The sequence below is a fragment of the Suillus plorans genome, assembly GCF_016647745.1.
Source record: "Suillus plorans strain S12 chromosome Unknown HD556scaffold_22, whole genome shotgun sequence".
Lineage (NCBI taxonomy): Eukaryota > Fungi > Basidiomycota > Agaricomycetes > Boletales > Suillaceae > Suillus > Suillus plorans.
In genome coordinates this window covers 273,787-288,829 of record NW_024537406.1, presented here as the reverse complement: position 1 = coordinate 288,829, position 15,043 = coordinate 273,787, and the positions used below count along the sequence as shown (strand labels likewise).

At 47.9% G+C, this 15,043-nt stretch overlaps 8 protein-coding genes across 8 annotated transcripts; 4 read left to right on the top strand and 4 right to left on the bottom strand.

Moving 5' to 3' along the window:
• Positions 1-567: 567 nt before the first annotated feature.
• Positions 568-1,729, top strand: HD556DRAFT_385705 (uncharacterized protein). The gene is made up of 4 exons (XM_041310452.1): positions 568-1,001; positions 1,055-1,243; positions 1,302-1,398; positions 1,467-1,729. The coding sequence occupies exons 1-4, from the start codon at positions 759-761 to the stop codon at positions 1,595-1,597; spliced, it is 660 nt and encodes a 219-aa protein (XP_041161267.1). The 5' UTR covers positions 568-758; the 3' UTR covers positions 1,598-1,729.
• A 274-nt stretch (positions 1,730-2,003) lies between these two features.
• HD556DRAFT_1442236 (uncharacterized protein) lies at positions 2,004-2,763 on the top strand (the record flags this gene model as incomplete). The annotated part of the gene is made up of 3 exons (XM_041306426.1): positions 2,004-2,058; positions 2,113-2,244; positions 2,300-2,763. 3 exons carry the CDS (start codon positions 2,004-2,006, stop codon positions 2,761-2,763), a joined length of 651 nt encoding a protein of 216 aa, XP_041161266.1.
• A 55-nt stretch (positions 2,764-2,818) lies between these two features.
• On the bottom strand, positions 2,819-3,849 carry HD556DRAFT_385735 (metallophosphoesterase domain-containing protein 1). Its single transcript, XM_041310453.1, has 2 exons — positions 2,917-3,849; positions 2,819-2,863 (listed from the first exon to the last, which is right to left on the bottom strand). The coding sequence occupies exon 1, from the start codon at positions 3,824-3,826 to the stop codon at positions 2,927-2,929; it is 900 nt and encodes a 299-aa protein (XP_041161265.1). The 5' UTR covers positions 3,827-3,849; the 3' UTR covers positions 2,819-2,863; positions 2,917-2,926.
• Positions 3,850-4,467: 618 nt separating this feature from the next.
• HD556DRAFT_1365228 (uncharacterized protein) lies at positions 4,468-5,068 on the bottom strand. Its single transcript, XM_041302755.1, has one exon. It carries the CDS (start codon positions 4,994-4,996, stop codon positions 4,523-4,525), a length of 474 nt encoding a protein of 157 aa, XP_041161264.1. The 5' UTR covers positions 4,997-5,068; the 3' UTR covers positions 4,468-4,522.
• A 3,072-nt stretch (positions 5,069-8,140) lies between these two features.
• On the top strand, positions 8,141-8,593 carry HD556DRAFT_1442234 (uncharacterized protein; the record flags this gene model as incomplete). The annotated part of the gene is made up of 2 exons (XM_041306425.1): positions 8,141-8,312; positions 8,367-8,593. The coding sequence occupies 2 exons, from the start codon at positions 8,141-8,143 to the stop codon at positions 8,591-8,593; spliced, it is 399 nt and encodes a 132-aa protein (XP_041161263.1).
• A 3,359-nt stretch (positions 8,594-11,952) lies between these two features.
• Positions 11,953-12,383, bottom strand: HD556DRAFT_1442233 (uncharacterized protein; the record flags this gene model as incomplete). Its single annotated transcript, XM_041306424.1, has 2 exons — positions 11,953-11,989; positions 12,040-12,383. 2 exons carry the CDS (start codon positions 12,381-12,383, stop codon positions 11,953-11,955), a joined length of 381 nt encoding a protein of 126 aa, XP_041161262.1.
• A 453-nt stretch (positions 12,384-12,836) lies between these two features.
• On the bottom strand, positions 12,837-14,099 carry HD556DRAFT_1442232 (uncharacterized protein; the record flags this gene model as incomplete). Its single annotated transcript, XM_041306423.1, has 2 exons — positions 12,837-13,805; positions 13,860-14,099. The coding sequence occupies 2 exons, from the start codon at positions 14,097-14,099 to the stop codon at positions 12,837-12,839; spliced, it is 1,209 nt and encodes a 402-aa protein (XP_041161261.1).
• A 599-nt stretch (positions 14,100-14,698) lies between these two features.
• On the top strand, positions 14,699-15,025 carry HD556DRAFT_1192796 (uncharacterized protein; the record flags this gene model as incomplete). Its single annotated transcript, XM_041296214.1, has 1 exon — positions 14,699-15,025. A coding segment is annotated over one exon (327 nt), but the record flags the coding sequence as incomplete, so codon positions are not given.
• Between the last annotated feature and the right edge of the window lie 18 nt (positions 15,026-15,043).

Sequence of the window (15,043 nt, the reverse complement as noted above, 5' to 3'; positions counted from 1 at the left end):
AGTCTATCAAGCTGGACTAGACTCCCTTCCCCGCGTTCTGCAAAGAAGGGTTTCAGCGCCAACAAGGTTCCAATAACTGTGCCTGTCGTAATGTCTATCGCCATTCTGTCACAGACTATGCATTCACCCGCAGCCATCTGGCGCTACGAAAAACCCGGAACATCCCAACCAGGCAAGCCTGAGGGAGTGTCGCACTTCCTCCGAGTCATGTCACGTTTGGTTCTATGACATGATGGTCCTCACAGTAGAATTAGACCTGCCTTCATACCCCGGCCTATCCAGTCGGTCGGACAGTACGTACAATTAGGCCGAACCGGGTTACCGTACCAGCCTTCTGGCCTGCAAAATTTGAACAAAGTTCGTTTCGGGTCTGGGAGATTTAGGAGTCACGTGGTTCCAATTTGAACACAGCACAGTGACTAGTGATCTCTCTCTGAGATTGTATCGGGCACGTACCTACATTATCACAAGCATCATATCCGCTTGCTCTTTGGTGCCGAATTCCGCTAGTAAGGGGGGACACAGCATATGAATATGAATTTTATATTTGGCCATCTACGCTCACATAAGCTCAGGTAACTAGGTTCCTCGATAGCAACACACTGTAGGAGTCACGTGGTTCCAATTAGCTGAATCTGAGATTGTATCGGGCACGCATCCGCTGTTCCTTTATAATAATCCAGTATGAGCATTACTCTCCACTCTTTCATTGAACTCCATGGCCTTATTCTATCCCACTGAGGTGCGCTTTATAATTTATGAGTATGATTTCACTAAGCCGGCCTTTCCAGTTATATGTGACTGCTCACCACAGAGCACTTGCTGAAGAACAACCCCTCCCAGAAACCCTTCGTCGCATGTCCCTCTTAACGAGGGTACTCTGTTTTTTGGCATTTGGACGCCCAGATCCTGATGATCATTGGAAGTCTCTGCAATCAGATAGAGCCTTCGAAACCGTTAGGAGCAGGTCATGCTCTATCCTGACCAACACTATCACCACAGTAAGTTGTCCAACTCCGCGTGAGCTCAAGCCGACGCTGATATACTCCAAAAGGCAACTATCCTCCTCGCTACAAGTGGTGTTTTCGTCAGTACGGGCTCTCCTGTGCCATACTTTGACTATTCATCACCTGTTCCCTATTGTCTACTCTTTATGTCTCTCATGCTCGCTATGATTGCGATGTTGACATCTGGATCAAGTATGATACGCTGGCTACACACCGATCGGCAGTGGACTCAAGAAGTAAGCTTTATTCTCACCATCGGATCACACCGAACCTAATTCTAATTCTAATAATCAGCAACTCACGCAAGGCGATTACTTTGTTTGGTCCTACCTGTTGTCAATAGTCACGCCTATCTTCTTCGTTGTCTTATCCCTGAATTGTTTCATGTTTGGTTAGTTGTTTCGTCATTTGGCGCTTTCCCTGGTTCCTCATGCATTTCACCCTCAGCGGTATTGATAGCAGGGTTTTCGTCTCAAAGCATGGTCTTCCGCACCGTCACTGCGCTCTGGCTGGTCACATACGTTGTCAACATCGGGGCAATATTCATAGAATTTATGTGGAAATATGCGAAGGGCCTTAAATCACGCTAGATGTTGACAGTAGTTTGCTTTATTCATTCTTAGTCCCGAATCGTGATGTTGTACACTGTAATCGACCCTTCATCTTTGTGCTTTCGTTGTTAAATAATGGATCGCAGTTTTTCGTACCCTCTAGAAGATCAGACAAAAATCTAAGTCGAGAACGTGGCTATATAATGAGTGCAATGGGAAAAGCTTGCCTTTTGCTAATGTGTACACCTGATGTTACAGGAACCAAACAACGAGTCCCTCATATTCCGGGTGTTAGAGTAGAGACCGGTGGAATGACGGGTCACGAGTGGAGCCTGGAGGAGGCGAGAACCGCGGCTAGACGCATGTGACGAAGGTGGAAGCTTTGGCGCCCCGAAGTGTTGGAGCGTCAAACACATTTTACTTTCTTCCACCAAGTCAAATCACGATGGGTCAGTGTTTCAGCGACACAGCTAGCCTCACCGACTTCGTCAACAGGCCAGGTCAGAAATATATTCCATGATGCGTCTCACAAGTGATTAAACAGTACTCTCCAGGTGTCGAAGACAAGCAGCTCACCGCTGAAGATATCAAGCGTGGCTTAGGCCTAACGGCCAAACACCTGAAAAGCAAGAAAAAACAGATCACCGTCGTGGCTGTTGGAGGCGCTATAAACACGATTCTCCTTCGTGCGGATTTGTTCAACGATCTCCTAATGATGATGCAACTGACGATCTCGTACAGGCTCCCGTGCCTCTACGGCGGATGTAGATTTCTTCAGCGTTGATGCTGCGAGCAATCCTATCTTGCGAGATGGTATTAAAAGCGCCGCCAAGACCATGCAGCTTGGTGAAGGGTGGATGAACAACCACACTGCACTTTTCATCGCTCCCAACACTAAAACCAATCTCTACAACGAAGCAATTAGCGATGGTGTAGTCATCTTTGATGAGCCTGGGCTTAAGGTGCTCGCTGCGCCCTGGATGTACTGTCTAGTAGCCAAATTGGAGAAGGCCGGAAAGAGAGGGAACGCAAAGTCCTATGATATGTCCGATGCGTCGCAATACCTCATCCAAGAATCCAAGAGGAGGGGGGCGAAAATCAAGGTCGCAGACATTGAGGCGAAAGCGATCGCGTACGAGGCCAAAATCCAGGAAGGGCAGATCAAGGAATTAAAGGCTTTGTGTGGAGGGTATATAGAGGAATGAGCCAGTTTAGCGACGAGCACACTTTCCTGTAGTACAAGTGTATGGCAGTACAAAGATATGAGCATGACGTGTTGACCTAAACTTGTGAGTGGGTAGAGAGCTAGCAGTATGAATTCATTACTAGTCAGTGGGTGAATGCGATAGTGGGTTTACCCGAGATTTCTTATATATCAATGACTACAGGAGCCCGGATATCACGGTCTCGCGGACCTCCTACCACAGATGCATTGACAGCAACCGTCCTTATACTATTATCCCGGCCACCCCAAAGCATCGCCCATATCAAACGCATGGTGCGAAACCAACCGCCTTTCTTGAGCACAATGTCCTCCCATATTGACTGAGCAGAGTTCCAGGGCATATTCTCGATTCCACGACCGCCATGAATGTGTCCGAACACATGAAGCACTGGCGGGTGCGTCCTACAGAGCTCCCATATACGTGCAAGCAGGGCTCTGCAACCAAGTCCAGCGAGATCGAGATGACCGTGAGGAGGACCATGAGTGATGAGAATATCTGTGTCGTTTGGAATGACAGACCAACGGCTGGGAGTGCCAGTGACGCCTGTACATGGGTATTGGAAGGCGCCATTGCCGTGCTGCGGAGTAAATGGGCTGCCAAAGATTTTGAATGCGCGACCGCGCACTTGGATAGTGTGAGCCTCGTCCTCCAGATAGATGATGCCACGCTCTCGCCATGTGTGGACCCATGAACGACCCTCGGCTGTCTGAAGGTACGTATCGTGATTACCGGCTATAGAGATTTTGTGTTCGTGTGGAAGGGAGACTAGCCAGTCAAGGGCAACCTGGAGCTCACGGGGAGTGCCAGAATGAGTGAGATCACCTGCGTGAATGAGGATATCACCGGGTGGTATCAGGGCAGATATGTCGGCGTTGTGAGTGTCTGATATGCATATGGTGCGGACGGGAGAAGACAAAGGACGTGGCAGTTGTTGGCTGAGAGTATTATATAGCTTTGAGGCTATGTAAAGGCTAGGATTGGTCTTGAACAGCTCCCATGGACTAGGAGTTTTGCGATTAATGATTGCATCGAAGCCAGACATGGTCGTTCGAAAAGGATCAATCCATACGCCTGTGAGGAAAAGCGCCGCTGAAAATCAAATGATGGCTTAGTAAGCGGGGTATATACAAACTTTGAAACTCAGAGTCCTCAGGCAGATGCTCGCGCTGCGTCCCTTGACCTGGGGCCCATCTCAATGCTCGAGTTGCAATATGCCGAATTAAATTTGACGAAGATGACTCTAGCTTGATAAGACTTGGGCTTAAGTCTACTGTCTTCGACACTGATCAGCCGGACCCCCACCGGCCTTACCGACGGCATGGAGAGGTGTGCTGAGGAGGCGTGCTGGAGCATACAAAGATTTTCAGACAATTTGCGTGGGACCGACTACTAGTACGTATTTCGATAGATGTCATCCACTGACGTTCAGAAATTTGCATCGAACCAGTTGCTCTCGTATCCCACAATTTTGGTATCAGCTACTGGAACATCTACAAAATCCTACCATTATGGTTTTCTGCTAACATGTATGCAGATACTCGTCAAACGTCCTCACCAGCCGCTCAATCGGTTGTCTTACAGGCGTCGCACTATCCAAAACGCTCGAACCCTCAAACATCCCAGTTCTTGCTCACCCATCCACCATCACGTTCCCCCACAACACCAGCCAGCACATTGTCCACACCCATCCCATCCAGCCACCTGTCTAATAGCACGCACGATCACCACCCCGTGCCCATCATTCCAAATGGCGGTGCGGGGGAAGTGAGTTGTCGAAGATGGTGCCACCATCAACAGATCCAAAGGTATCTGGAGAGAAAGATTGCACGGCAGAGTGAATCGCGCCGCAAAGAAATAAGTGCTTTAGACCAGAGACTAAGGCGGATGTAGCAAAGGCCAATCGTGAGGACGTAGGATGTGTCTCAGGCGGGACGTACGGCCCGTGCGACCAGTCCCAGCCACAGCCTCGAAGGTTGCATGCCAAATTGATTGCGTCGAGCACAAAATTTCGCTTTGGTGCGTCGGTTGACGATCGGCGAGCCACGCGAATAAAGGGTTTTATCTGCACCGTCCATTCAAAGGTGCGTGCTGCAATACAAACCATGGATAGCTGAGAGATAAGTTCAATGATGTGGCAGTCAATGCGAATACAATAGGAATTCACCTGCAGATCGATATTCAAAAAGGCAAGTTTCGGTTGCCCCATGCACATATCTAACGATGTCGCCGCACGAAATACAAGGATCGCGGTGATGGGCCATAACGCAATGCGGACTGGCTGCGTTCGGGGCAGCAGGACAAGAAAAGCTGTGACGAAGTAACACGCGACTGGTGGAAGGACACGAAAAGTGAAGGTCTCGGTTGTGAGTAGTCGAAAGAAGTCCAGTCGCTATTCATTCACTCAACAGAAATCAAACAGACATGCTATATAACATCTTTCGCACAGAAATCGTGATGAGTTGGTTCCGCTTATGACATCTATGACCCCTGATCTTCCTGAGCTTGAGTGAGTGATAATTGAGGATTGGGTGCTGGTGTACGGTCCAATTTGTCTGGCGCGAGAGTTCAATAGGCATCTACTTATTCAAGGGCAGACATGGCCGGCAGGCTTCGCTTAGGACGACGATGACAAGCTCCTCGACGACGCGCCGGAGTTTGGAGAGCACGATTTCGATGATCCAGGAAGCGCCGGATGGGAGAGATTTGGAGACTCATGGGTTTTCCGGAAATGATTCGCCTTACGGAGGCAGGGGCGGTAGTTCTTCCCATACTTGATAGGGATCGAAGCGATACTGTATATAACCATGGGCATTTTTTTCTAGTCGCTTTGATGGATCGCAACCTTGTGATGAAAAGAACGAGTATGAGTATGGTTATTAATGGACAATTTTATTGGTCAGCAGACTGAATACCATCTCTCGTCCATCGACTGCGGAGCCAGGCTCTTCGTGAGTCTATATCCTCCTTCGGCCCGGAGAAAAGTATTTGCCGCGCTTGAAGTGATAGGAGGATGGATATCGGTACCAGCCGCTCAATGCTACGACTCGGAGGAAAAGAGGCGATTTGATCTGGCAAGCGAAATAATATTTGCAGCATAGCATGCATCCTGGTCAGTTTTCCCAACAGCGACACCCTTTACGCCTCCGATGTGGTTATGTTTAGAATAGAGATGAGACTTAGATTCCTCCGTGCTGCGATTACTAATCGACACCGCTCCGGCTATTCCCGGGTAAGTCGGTGTTCCCTACACTACTCATTCATATTATTACTAATTCTTTTCTCCTGTGCTCGTACTGTCATCATGTACGGCTAAGTCCAACATCCGACTCGTCCATACCGTCTCGCCCTTTCCCATATTACTAGCAATCGCCTTGGTTTCTACTCCCACCACGTTCGAAGTACTATTGTCCAGTGGGGCGTATTCTCACCACCGTTGGAGTACGGCAGAGCTTCCTATCGATGAATCTAAAATTCATTCCTGATTGCCTCCGATTTCGAAGACTGTCAGGATTCGGTCACTGGCTTATTCCTGTTTGGCTTGGACAAATCAAAGTGTGCGCGCACCATAGTTCCTTGTAGGTCGGGACCGGGGCTGCGGCGGCAGCATATGTAGCATATACTTCAAGAGGGAACACAGCATGAATAGAGGAGCGTCCATCATAGGGCTTGGCCCTAGCGGATAATTCGAGTTTAATTAGGTTTACACAAGGGTAATTGGACGAGTCTGTCCCAGAGCAGACTTGTTCTCCCCACTCGGGTCTTCCCGTGTCTTTGTCTTGGGCCGTGCCCTTTGCCCCTGCGGCTTTTTCCCTGTGCTTTTCAGCATGACGAACGCGCCGCGCGCAATTATTATTGCCACCTCGTTTAGCGGAGATAGCAGTCTATGTCTAGCGAGACGTATTCGAAATGGCTCTATGCCTTTTCTCACTCAAGTTTCTCGTCTCGCTAGGTACGCTGTTGTTATTAACTCTGTTGGTAACTACGTACTTGAATTTTTGGGGTTGTTTTGTCTCCCGAATTCCATGAGGTCTTTCTGTGCTCGCGGCGGGGTCCCTTATTGGCTGGCTATATCCTCGGCGTCTGCGTCCCAACGAGACAAGCGAGGACAAGTAGACCACCAAGGATCAAAAAATAACTGCACACTGATGGAACTGCCTGATGTCCTTCAAGTTTTTTGCGTCGTTGTTGTGAGCATCTAATGTTTTTTGACTGTTAGAGCCGAGAGTACCTTTACTTGTGAGTGCTAGTCATGGCACAGCTTTGCTCGTCATAACTTGGCAGCGGCGCCATTGGTCAATTGTGACGTGAGCTAAGTGGAAATTGGTCCTTACTCGCTATCACAGAATTTTGGCTACAAGAGCACACTTGAGCTTCCCGAGACAAAACCAATCACGATGTTCCAAAGGTCTCAGTCAAAATCAGATTCATCATCGGCGGCCGTCGTATCATTGTTGACCCTTCTCTAACCAGACTGCTCGATTATTACCGCCTATTTCAGTAAGAAATCGGGCATTGCTTTCGAGATTTGTTTTCGACTGTGGCTGTAAGTCCATGTGCTTTGGATCAATTAACAAAGACACTTACGTGCTAAATGACATGAGCATAGCATCACGGGGTTTTGAAAGTCCATATGTGCCTGCCTAAGTTCGACTTACTCGAAACAGTTTGGAGCAAGCAAAGCCCCGTCTCAAAAATAAATGTGGATAGCCAAACGATCGACGAAAGAATACTTAACAATCGGGGTTCGAATGTGAGGTGTTGCGGACTCTGAGAATTATCTGGGCTAATCTATCAGGTTTCAGGGCTCCGAAGCCTCGTCTAGCTAACGTTCGTGCATACTTGATCGTTCAATGTGCATAACTGGCGCCGGTGACCAATCAACCAGCTGCATAGCCTCGGACGCAACACATTTATCACCACAACTGCCCTTTATCACGATGATCATCTCACCAATGACAATATACGTGTCAGTTGATATTTCTACCGAGTAACTTCTGAGTCGCTGACTCCATTAATGCTTTTTTGGTGTAGTAAAATGCAGGAGTCATTATGCTGTGCAGTCCGTAAAAGTACTTGATGGTCCAGGCTGTCATTAAACATCAATTGAATCAGCACAGTCCGATTCAAATCGAATCAAACCTTGCACTGGTTATAAAATCGCTGAACCACCCGAAAAAGTAAGACGCCTAGATCGGAAACCGCGCTGTAAGGTTGAAATGAGATTCCTAAGTTCGGACTTTGCTTGATAGTCCAAAAAAACCAAGTTTACGAAACTTGCGTGGCGGGGTAGAGGATGTTATAAAAGTAGGCTTCTACTAAGCCCACCTGTAGACTCACCAACTGCGCGATTGCGACTATGGACCTCTACCACGGTGCGCAAAGCTACCAACGTCCCGCCAAGCAAAACAAAATTGCATCGCAGAGGCAGTATCGGGTCAAAGAGGGCGACGGGTTCGAAGAACTCAAAGACGCGATTCGCTCAGTGACAGGGGAGACTCCCCAGACCAGGCACGAAACCTTGAAGAAAGGTATGCTTGTTTTGAAACATGTTCTGCTTGCATGATCACTTATCCCCTGTACAGCTGCAGAACTCCTGTGGGATTTATCAAGAGAACATGGGGCAATTTCTAGGCATGAGCCGCTCCCGCCCTTGGAGTACTCGTCAGCATCACCCTATGAAGCTGACCAGGGATCTCGTACGGCTTATGGTACGCGTTTTCAGCTCGTCGATGACTGGACCTTAGAAATCCCTAGAACCTCCCAACGAGACGTGGAAAAACGCTATTGCATCAAGGACAATGAACAGTAGCCCAGACACATCGGTGACGAGCTCAATTCTGGAGTATCAGGGCCACCCTCAGACAGAGATCCACCATATTGTCGGTGGTGGGGGCAACTTGATCCAACCAACTCCTTCGCAATTTCGACACAATTCATTCCCCGGGCAGTGGAATGACATGTCGCTCATTCACTCGAACATAGATCGAGTCCCATACTACTTAGAAAGGAAGTAAATTAGGTTATATGTCGGAATTCGAGGAATCCCTGAATGTTTTGAGTACTTGTAGTATCCATGATCTGTTACTTTTACAGAATCACCTACCTTGCAGCTTTTAGTCGATGTATTTATTAGACCCATGTATCCTTGGCGTAAATCCAACGAGAGCACGAATGAGACAAGTAAAACTGTTCCATATCCTGGATGCTCCATGACAAGGCATCAGTCACAATATGCAGATGCAGTAAAAATAGTTCGTACTATATCTGTAATCCTAGTGTCGACCGAGATCTTGCCCATATCAGTTTGAGGCATGCAGAAAATACTGTGGAATGCATAGAGTTTGTGTGCACGTCCTTACCAAAGGACTGGTAAAAATTAGCTCACTCTAATCCGCAAACGTAACATGATCACCGCGGTGTTCTTGTCGCAGCGATCATATCTTTCCAAAATACGTCCCGAGAAGTGCGAAATACAAGCGCACGACTACTGCGGCGAACACATAGCGGCGCTAAATATGCAAGAATATGGCATGCGATTACTAGTGACTGCATTTGGATGATAGAGCGGGACTAATCACCATGCATGATGGGGACGATATCCAAAGTTAGTAGGGTAACGTAAAATCACTGCAGCCCAGGGCACGACGAACCACGAGTTATTATATGTTGGTGAGATCATCTGATTTGCTGATGAAGTTCTTTGAAAGGTCAGACAGCCGCCCGTTTGTAGAAGGCGGCCAATCAAGCACAATTTTTAATATATATAAAAACCCATGCGCGTGTGAAGCGACGATTTTTGATTTTCGACAATCAGAGCGTGAACCTAATAGTCAACGAGACTAGCAGCTGAATGGAAATCGAGCGCGCGCGATGTGAAAAAGTTAAAATCACGTGGTGTTGCCGCTCTGGCAAATTCCGTATATATTCCGGCAAATCTCCTTGGCAAACTTCGCACAACTAGTACCAGCTAGGGGTACTACAGAATAAATCAGTTACAATGCATGTGGTACAACAAGGTTTACTCAGCCCAACGCCGAAAATAAAATATATGTATGATGGCAGTATAGTAAACCTCTGTCATCGGTGGCAGAATGACTCCACTTCAAATCTTCAGAATGACACGGGCCCCAAACAGAGTTACGACGTTGCACAGGCGAGTCACTGCCAATTCAATCCACCGTACATATGGGGGATAGTGAATCAAAGCTCGTTTGCCAGTGCAATTTAATAGGGTAAGTCACGGTAGCAACATCGACTAATTATTTCTTGCCTCGGCACCACAACATCAGCGGGTTGGATTGTGCTACGGAATGCTACAGAGCGCTCTGTAGCATTCTGTAGTGAATTACGTTTCCCTGATGAACTTGGACGTTGTTCGATTTACAGCTTGCAAGTCGTAATCAAAGTAAATGCACCTTACAGGACAATCTCGTTGCTCGCGGGTGTGAAATTGGTTTTTGGCAACGAGGGTACGAATGCATGCACTCTACTTCGAACACTTGCCTGCACATAAAGAGAGATGGTGCCTCACGTGGTGGTGTCTTTGAATCTATTGAAAATATTAATGTTCACTCTGATCTCAAGATTTCAGAGTTATTTACTCAAAATCATGGAGGAACGTTACGTGGCACTAGAAAAGGAAGAACTGAGTCGGACGTCACGGTGTTCCGGATCCCAGTACTTGGCTCGCGGAAAGATCCAGTTGGACCTGCATCCTGGTACGAATATCTTTCTGGCATCGATAGGCATCGCTTGGACATCCTCGGAGGCCCGACGTCATCGTTGTTTGGAGATATCATACACTAGTTACAAACCTTAGTAGTTTTACGAAGTCGAGACACAGTATGATCGGAGAACGTTCCAGTAGCCAATAGGGTACCGTACAAACTTGCTTACAATATTTAGTACTAGTTTTGACAAAATGTCAACCTCAAGTTACCTTTATATTTGTTCGGACAGAACGTGCCCTGGGCAGTACTGCGCATACGCAATCGTTGGAGTCGGTTGGACTGTGTAGAAGGCACCATCATCGTGTTTATGTTTCCTGGAACCTGAGAATGTGGTTATCATCCCTCATCAAGGTCTGAAGTAGGGAATGCCTGGGAACTTGCGGTAAATTCATGTGGAGCGCATGCAATTGAACGTGTCGTGTGCTATGCGTGTAGCGCAAACTTGATGCCATCACGTTTTGGTACAACGCCACTACAGCCGCTATAACCCACTCGAGATCTGGTCACTTATGTTTCCTCGATAGCAGCACCGTGGATCAAACATTCGTTCAGGGTTCCTCAAACATTATTGTTTTCGGTCAAGAACACTATCCAGGCTGTCCGTGGACAGTACCTTGTGTTGAGTGTACCCATCCCGTGCTTCTCGGACTATCTAATTGCTTTCGTGCTTTGTTTGGACCGCTTTTTAACGTTTTTACGCTATGTATCTGTATAGTACTAGTCTCGATGCCAGCCGCCTTGTCACCGTGGGAAAGGGGCTATCCACAGTGCACACATACCTTGTTACCGTTGTGGAAGGCGTGGTTACGAGTCTATCATCTGTATTGCAGGGAGTGTATTTTGCAGTAGCCATGAGCAATATGGTGTACACTATGCTCGCATGATAGCGACGAATACATGCAACTACAGCAGCTCGTTCAATTTCAATCGAGGAGCCCGAAACGGACAAATTGTCTAAGTCATTGTTGACGTTCACGAGTGCAAGTGCAAGTGCAAGTGCGAGAATGTCGATGCTTGATGGTGTGGTACCGGCGCAGGCTCCCTGGGTGAGATGCGGTTAAGGCCGGAGACATCGATGTTAGTGACAGCGATGAAATGTAGAATGAGTTTTGCAGAGGACGATAGTGGTCACACAATGGCGTGGGCGCTAAAAGCACACCTTCAGTCATCAGAGAAGGATGAGGGTAGCGAAAGAGGCGGCCGAGGTTTTCGTTCTTATGTTGGGGTGTGGCTATTTTGATGCGGTCCTGCCGCGGTCACGACTGTACTTTTCATCGCTCCCAACACTAAAACCAATCTCTACAACGAAGCAATTAGCAACAGTGTAGATGAGCCTGGGCTTAAGGTGCTCGCTGCGCCATAGATGTACTGTCTAGTAGCCAAATTGGAGAAGGCTGGAAAGAGAGGGGACGCAAAGCCCTATTATATGTCCGATGCGTCACAATACCTCATCCAAGAATCCAAGAGGACGGGGGCTAAAATCAAGGTCGCAGACATTCAAGTTGAGGCGAAAGCGATCACGCACGGAGCCAAAATCCAGGAAGCGCAGATCAAGGAGTTAACGCGACCGCGCACTTGGATAGTGTGAGCCTCATCCTCCAGATAGATGATGCCATGCTCACGGGGAGTGCCAGAATGAGTGATATCACCTGCGTGAATGAGGATATCACCGGGTGGTATCAGGGCAGATATGTCGGTGTTGTGAGTGCCTGATACGCATATGGTGCGGACGGGAGAAGACAAAGGACGCGGCAGTTGTTGGCTGAGAATATTATATAGATTTGAGGCTATATAAAGGCTAGGATTGGTCCTGAACAGCTCCCATGGACTAGGAGTTTTGCGATTAATGATTGCATCCAAGCCAGACATGGTCGTTCGAAAAGGATCAATCCATACGCCTGTGAGGAAAAGCGCCGCTGAAGATCAAATGCTGGCTTAGTAAGCGGGATATAATGAAACTAGCTTGAATAGTTTGGTCGTTCCACTGAAATCATGAGTATTACAGAGTCCTCAAGCAAATGCTCGCGCCGCGTTCCTTGACCTGGAACTCATATGCATCAATGCTCGAGTTGCAATATGCCGAATTCAATTTGTCGGAGATGACTCTAGCTTGATTAATTCATGAACGACTTGGGCTTAAGTTTGCTGTCTTCGACACTGAGGAGGCGTGCTGGAGCATACATATGATTTGCGTAGGACCGACTACTAGTACGTATCTCGATCGAAGTCACCCACCAGCATTCAGAAATTTTCATTGGACTAGCTGCTCTCGTATCTCACAATTTTAGTATCAGCTATTGGAATATCTACAGATTTATGCCATCACGGTTTTCTGCTAATAGCATGCAGATACTCGTCAAACGTGCTCACCAACCGCTCAATCGGTTGCCTAATAGGCATAACACCATCCACAATGCTCGGACTCCCAAGCATCCCAGCTCTCGCCCACCCATCCACCAGCACATTCCCCCACAACAACGTCCACCACATTGTCCACATCCATCCCATCCAACCACCTGTCTTATTCCCCGAAACAGCACGCTCGATGACCATCCCAGTGCCCATCATTCCAAATGGCAGCACCATGCGCCACATCTCCGAGGACGGGTCGATGGCGAGTAGTTGGAGGTGATGAATGAACCCAGAGGCGAGAAATGCGCCTATGACGCCCCCGATACGCCCAAAGAGCAGAGAAAATGGGTTTCCCCCGAGGAAGATGAATATCCGACGGAACCACTGATGCCAGCGACGGCTCCAGAATTCTCTGAGAGAAGTGGCGCGCCAGGGAGAGTCTATTAAGGGGGGGCATTGCTCTGGATGTTGCCTGAATATCAGTACGCAAATAACTACGGTGATCTCGTAATTTGCTTTGATTAATGAGTATATGGCGAATGCGCATAGCGTGGCGATGATGCTCGATCGTAAATAACGGAGGTGTGGGGGAAGTGAGTGGTCGAAGATGGTACCACCATCAACAGATCCAAATGTGTCTGGAGAGAACGACTTCACGGCAGAGTGAATCGTGCCAGAAAGAAATATGTGCTTTAGACCAGAGACTAAGGCGGATGTAGCAAAGGCCAATCGCGAGGATGTAGGATGTGTCTCGGGCAGGATGTACATTCCCTGCGACCAGTCCCAGCCACAGCCTCGAAGGTTGCATATCAAATCAATTGCGTCGAGCACAAGATTTTGCTTTGGGACGTCGGTTGACGATTGGCGAGCCATACGAACAAAAGGTTTCGTCTGCACGGTCCATTCAAGGGTGCGTGCTGCAATATAAATCATGGATAGCTAAGAGATAAGTTCAATGATGTGGCAGTCAATGCGAATATAATAGGAATTCACATGCAGATCGGTATTCAAAAAGGCAAGTTTCGGTTGCCCCATGGACATGTCTAACGATGTCGCCGCGCGAAATGCAAGAATCGCGGTGATGGGCCACAACGCAATGCGGACTGACTGTGTTCGGGGCAGCAGGACAAGGAAAGCTGTGGCGAAGCAACATGCGACTGGTGGAAGGACTCGATAAGCGAAGGTCTCGGTTGTGAGTAGTACCCTAGTTGTGGGGAGACGCAAGGGCAGCATTGTGGCCGTTATGCGGGCATCTGGAATCAAGGTGAAAACGTTTATAAGTAAGTTCGATGTAAAACCCCCGTGAATCGAATTATCATATACGGTGCCATGGAGCACATTATACATACATGTACATGTATGTGATTGGTCGATTGGGGACATTCCTCAGCGCCGCCGCAACAATGGGCACTGAGCGCTGATGATGCCTGAGATGTATATGCTCTTGTCGCGCGTACGTGGTTGTACCTTCAAATGCATACTATCTGCAACACCACTGAAACATAATTTTTACAACCAAGTCTTATATACTCACCTTATCTATCATAAAGTATATTAGTCTAAATATAAGCACGCATAGCCGCCGGCATGTTGGCGTTCCTTGACCTGGAGCCCATATGTATCAATGCTCGAGTTGCAATATTAAATTTGACGGAGATGACTCTGTGACGAATCGAGAGGCTCGGACTAGGAATGGGGATGAGACTTTTTGTTGGGTCAAAAGACTAAGCAGAATATTCGACGGGGAGAAGTCTTAATACGCTGATTGAGACGGAGAATCAAAGGAGAACGTGTATGAAGCATGTAACGAAGAGTGTTGCGTATGTAAAAGAATCTTTGAGGGAGAGATAGTGGGAATGATACTAGGAGCTGAGCTACTTAGACGAGAAGGAAAGGTCAGAGCGGCAGTCATCAATGTGGATAATCAAGCGGCGATACGAGCAACTCACTCATTCGACACCACACCAGCTCATTACCTCATGGACCGATTCCACGAAACGCTACTAAGCGCCCTCACCGTTCAGGACTCCAACACCATCCCCATAAGATGGACACCAGGACATGTAGGAATCGAGGGCAACGAAGCAGCGGACGCAGAGGCGAAAGAAGCAGCGCGAGGACTCACCAGCGAGACAAAATCCCTTCCCATAACCCTTCGCAAAAACCGATCTACACCA

Bases quoted from the DNA above. Each gene is read 5' to 3' on its own strand.
- HD556DRAFT_385705 (XM_041310452.1), top strand. From the start codon at position 759: ATGAGTATGATTTCACTAAGCCGGCCTTTCCAGTTATATGTGACTGCT. The intron at 1,002-1,054 runs GTAAGTTGTCCA...ATACTCCAAAAG, and splicing joins TGACCAACACTATCACCACA to GCAACTATCCTCCTCGCTAC. The intron at 1,399-1,466 runs GTTAGTTGTTTC...CGGTATTGATAG, and splicing joins CCTGAATTGTTTCATGTTTG to CAGGGTTTTCGTCTCAAAGC.
- HD556DRAFT_385735 (XM_041310453.1), bottom strand. From the start codon at position 3,826: ATGTCTGGCTTCGATGCAATCATTAATCGCAAAACTCCTAGTCCATGG.
- HD556DRAFT_1365228 (XM_041302755.1), bottom strand. From the start codon at position 4,996: ATGTGCATGGGGCAACCGAAACTTGCCTTTTTGAATATCGATCTGCAG.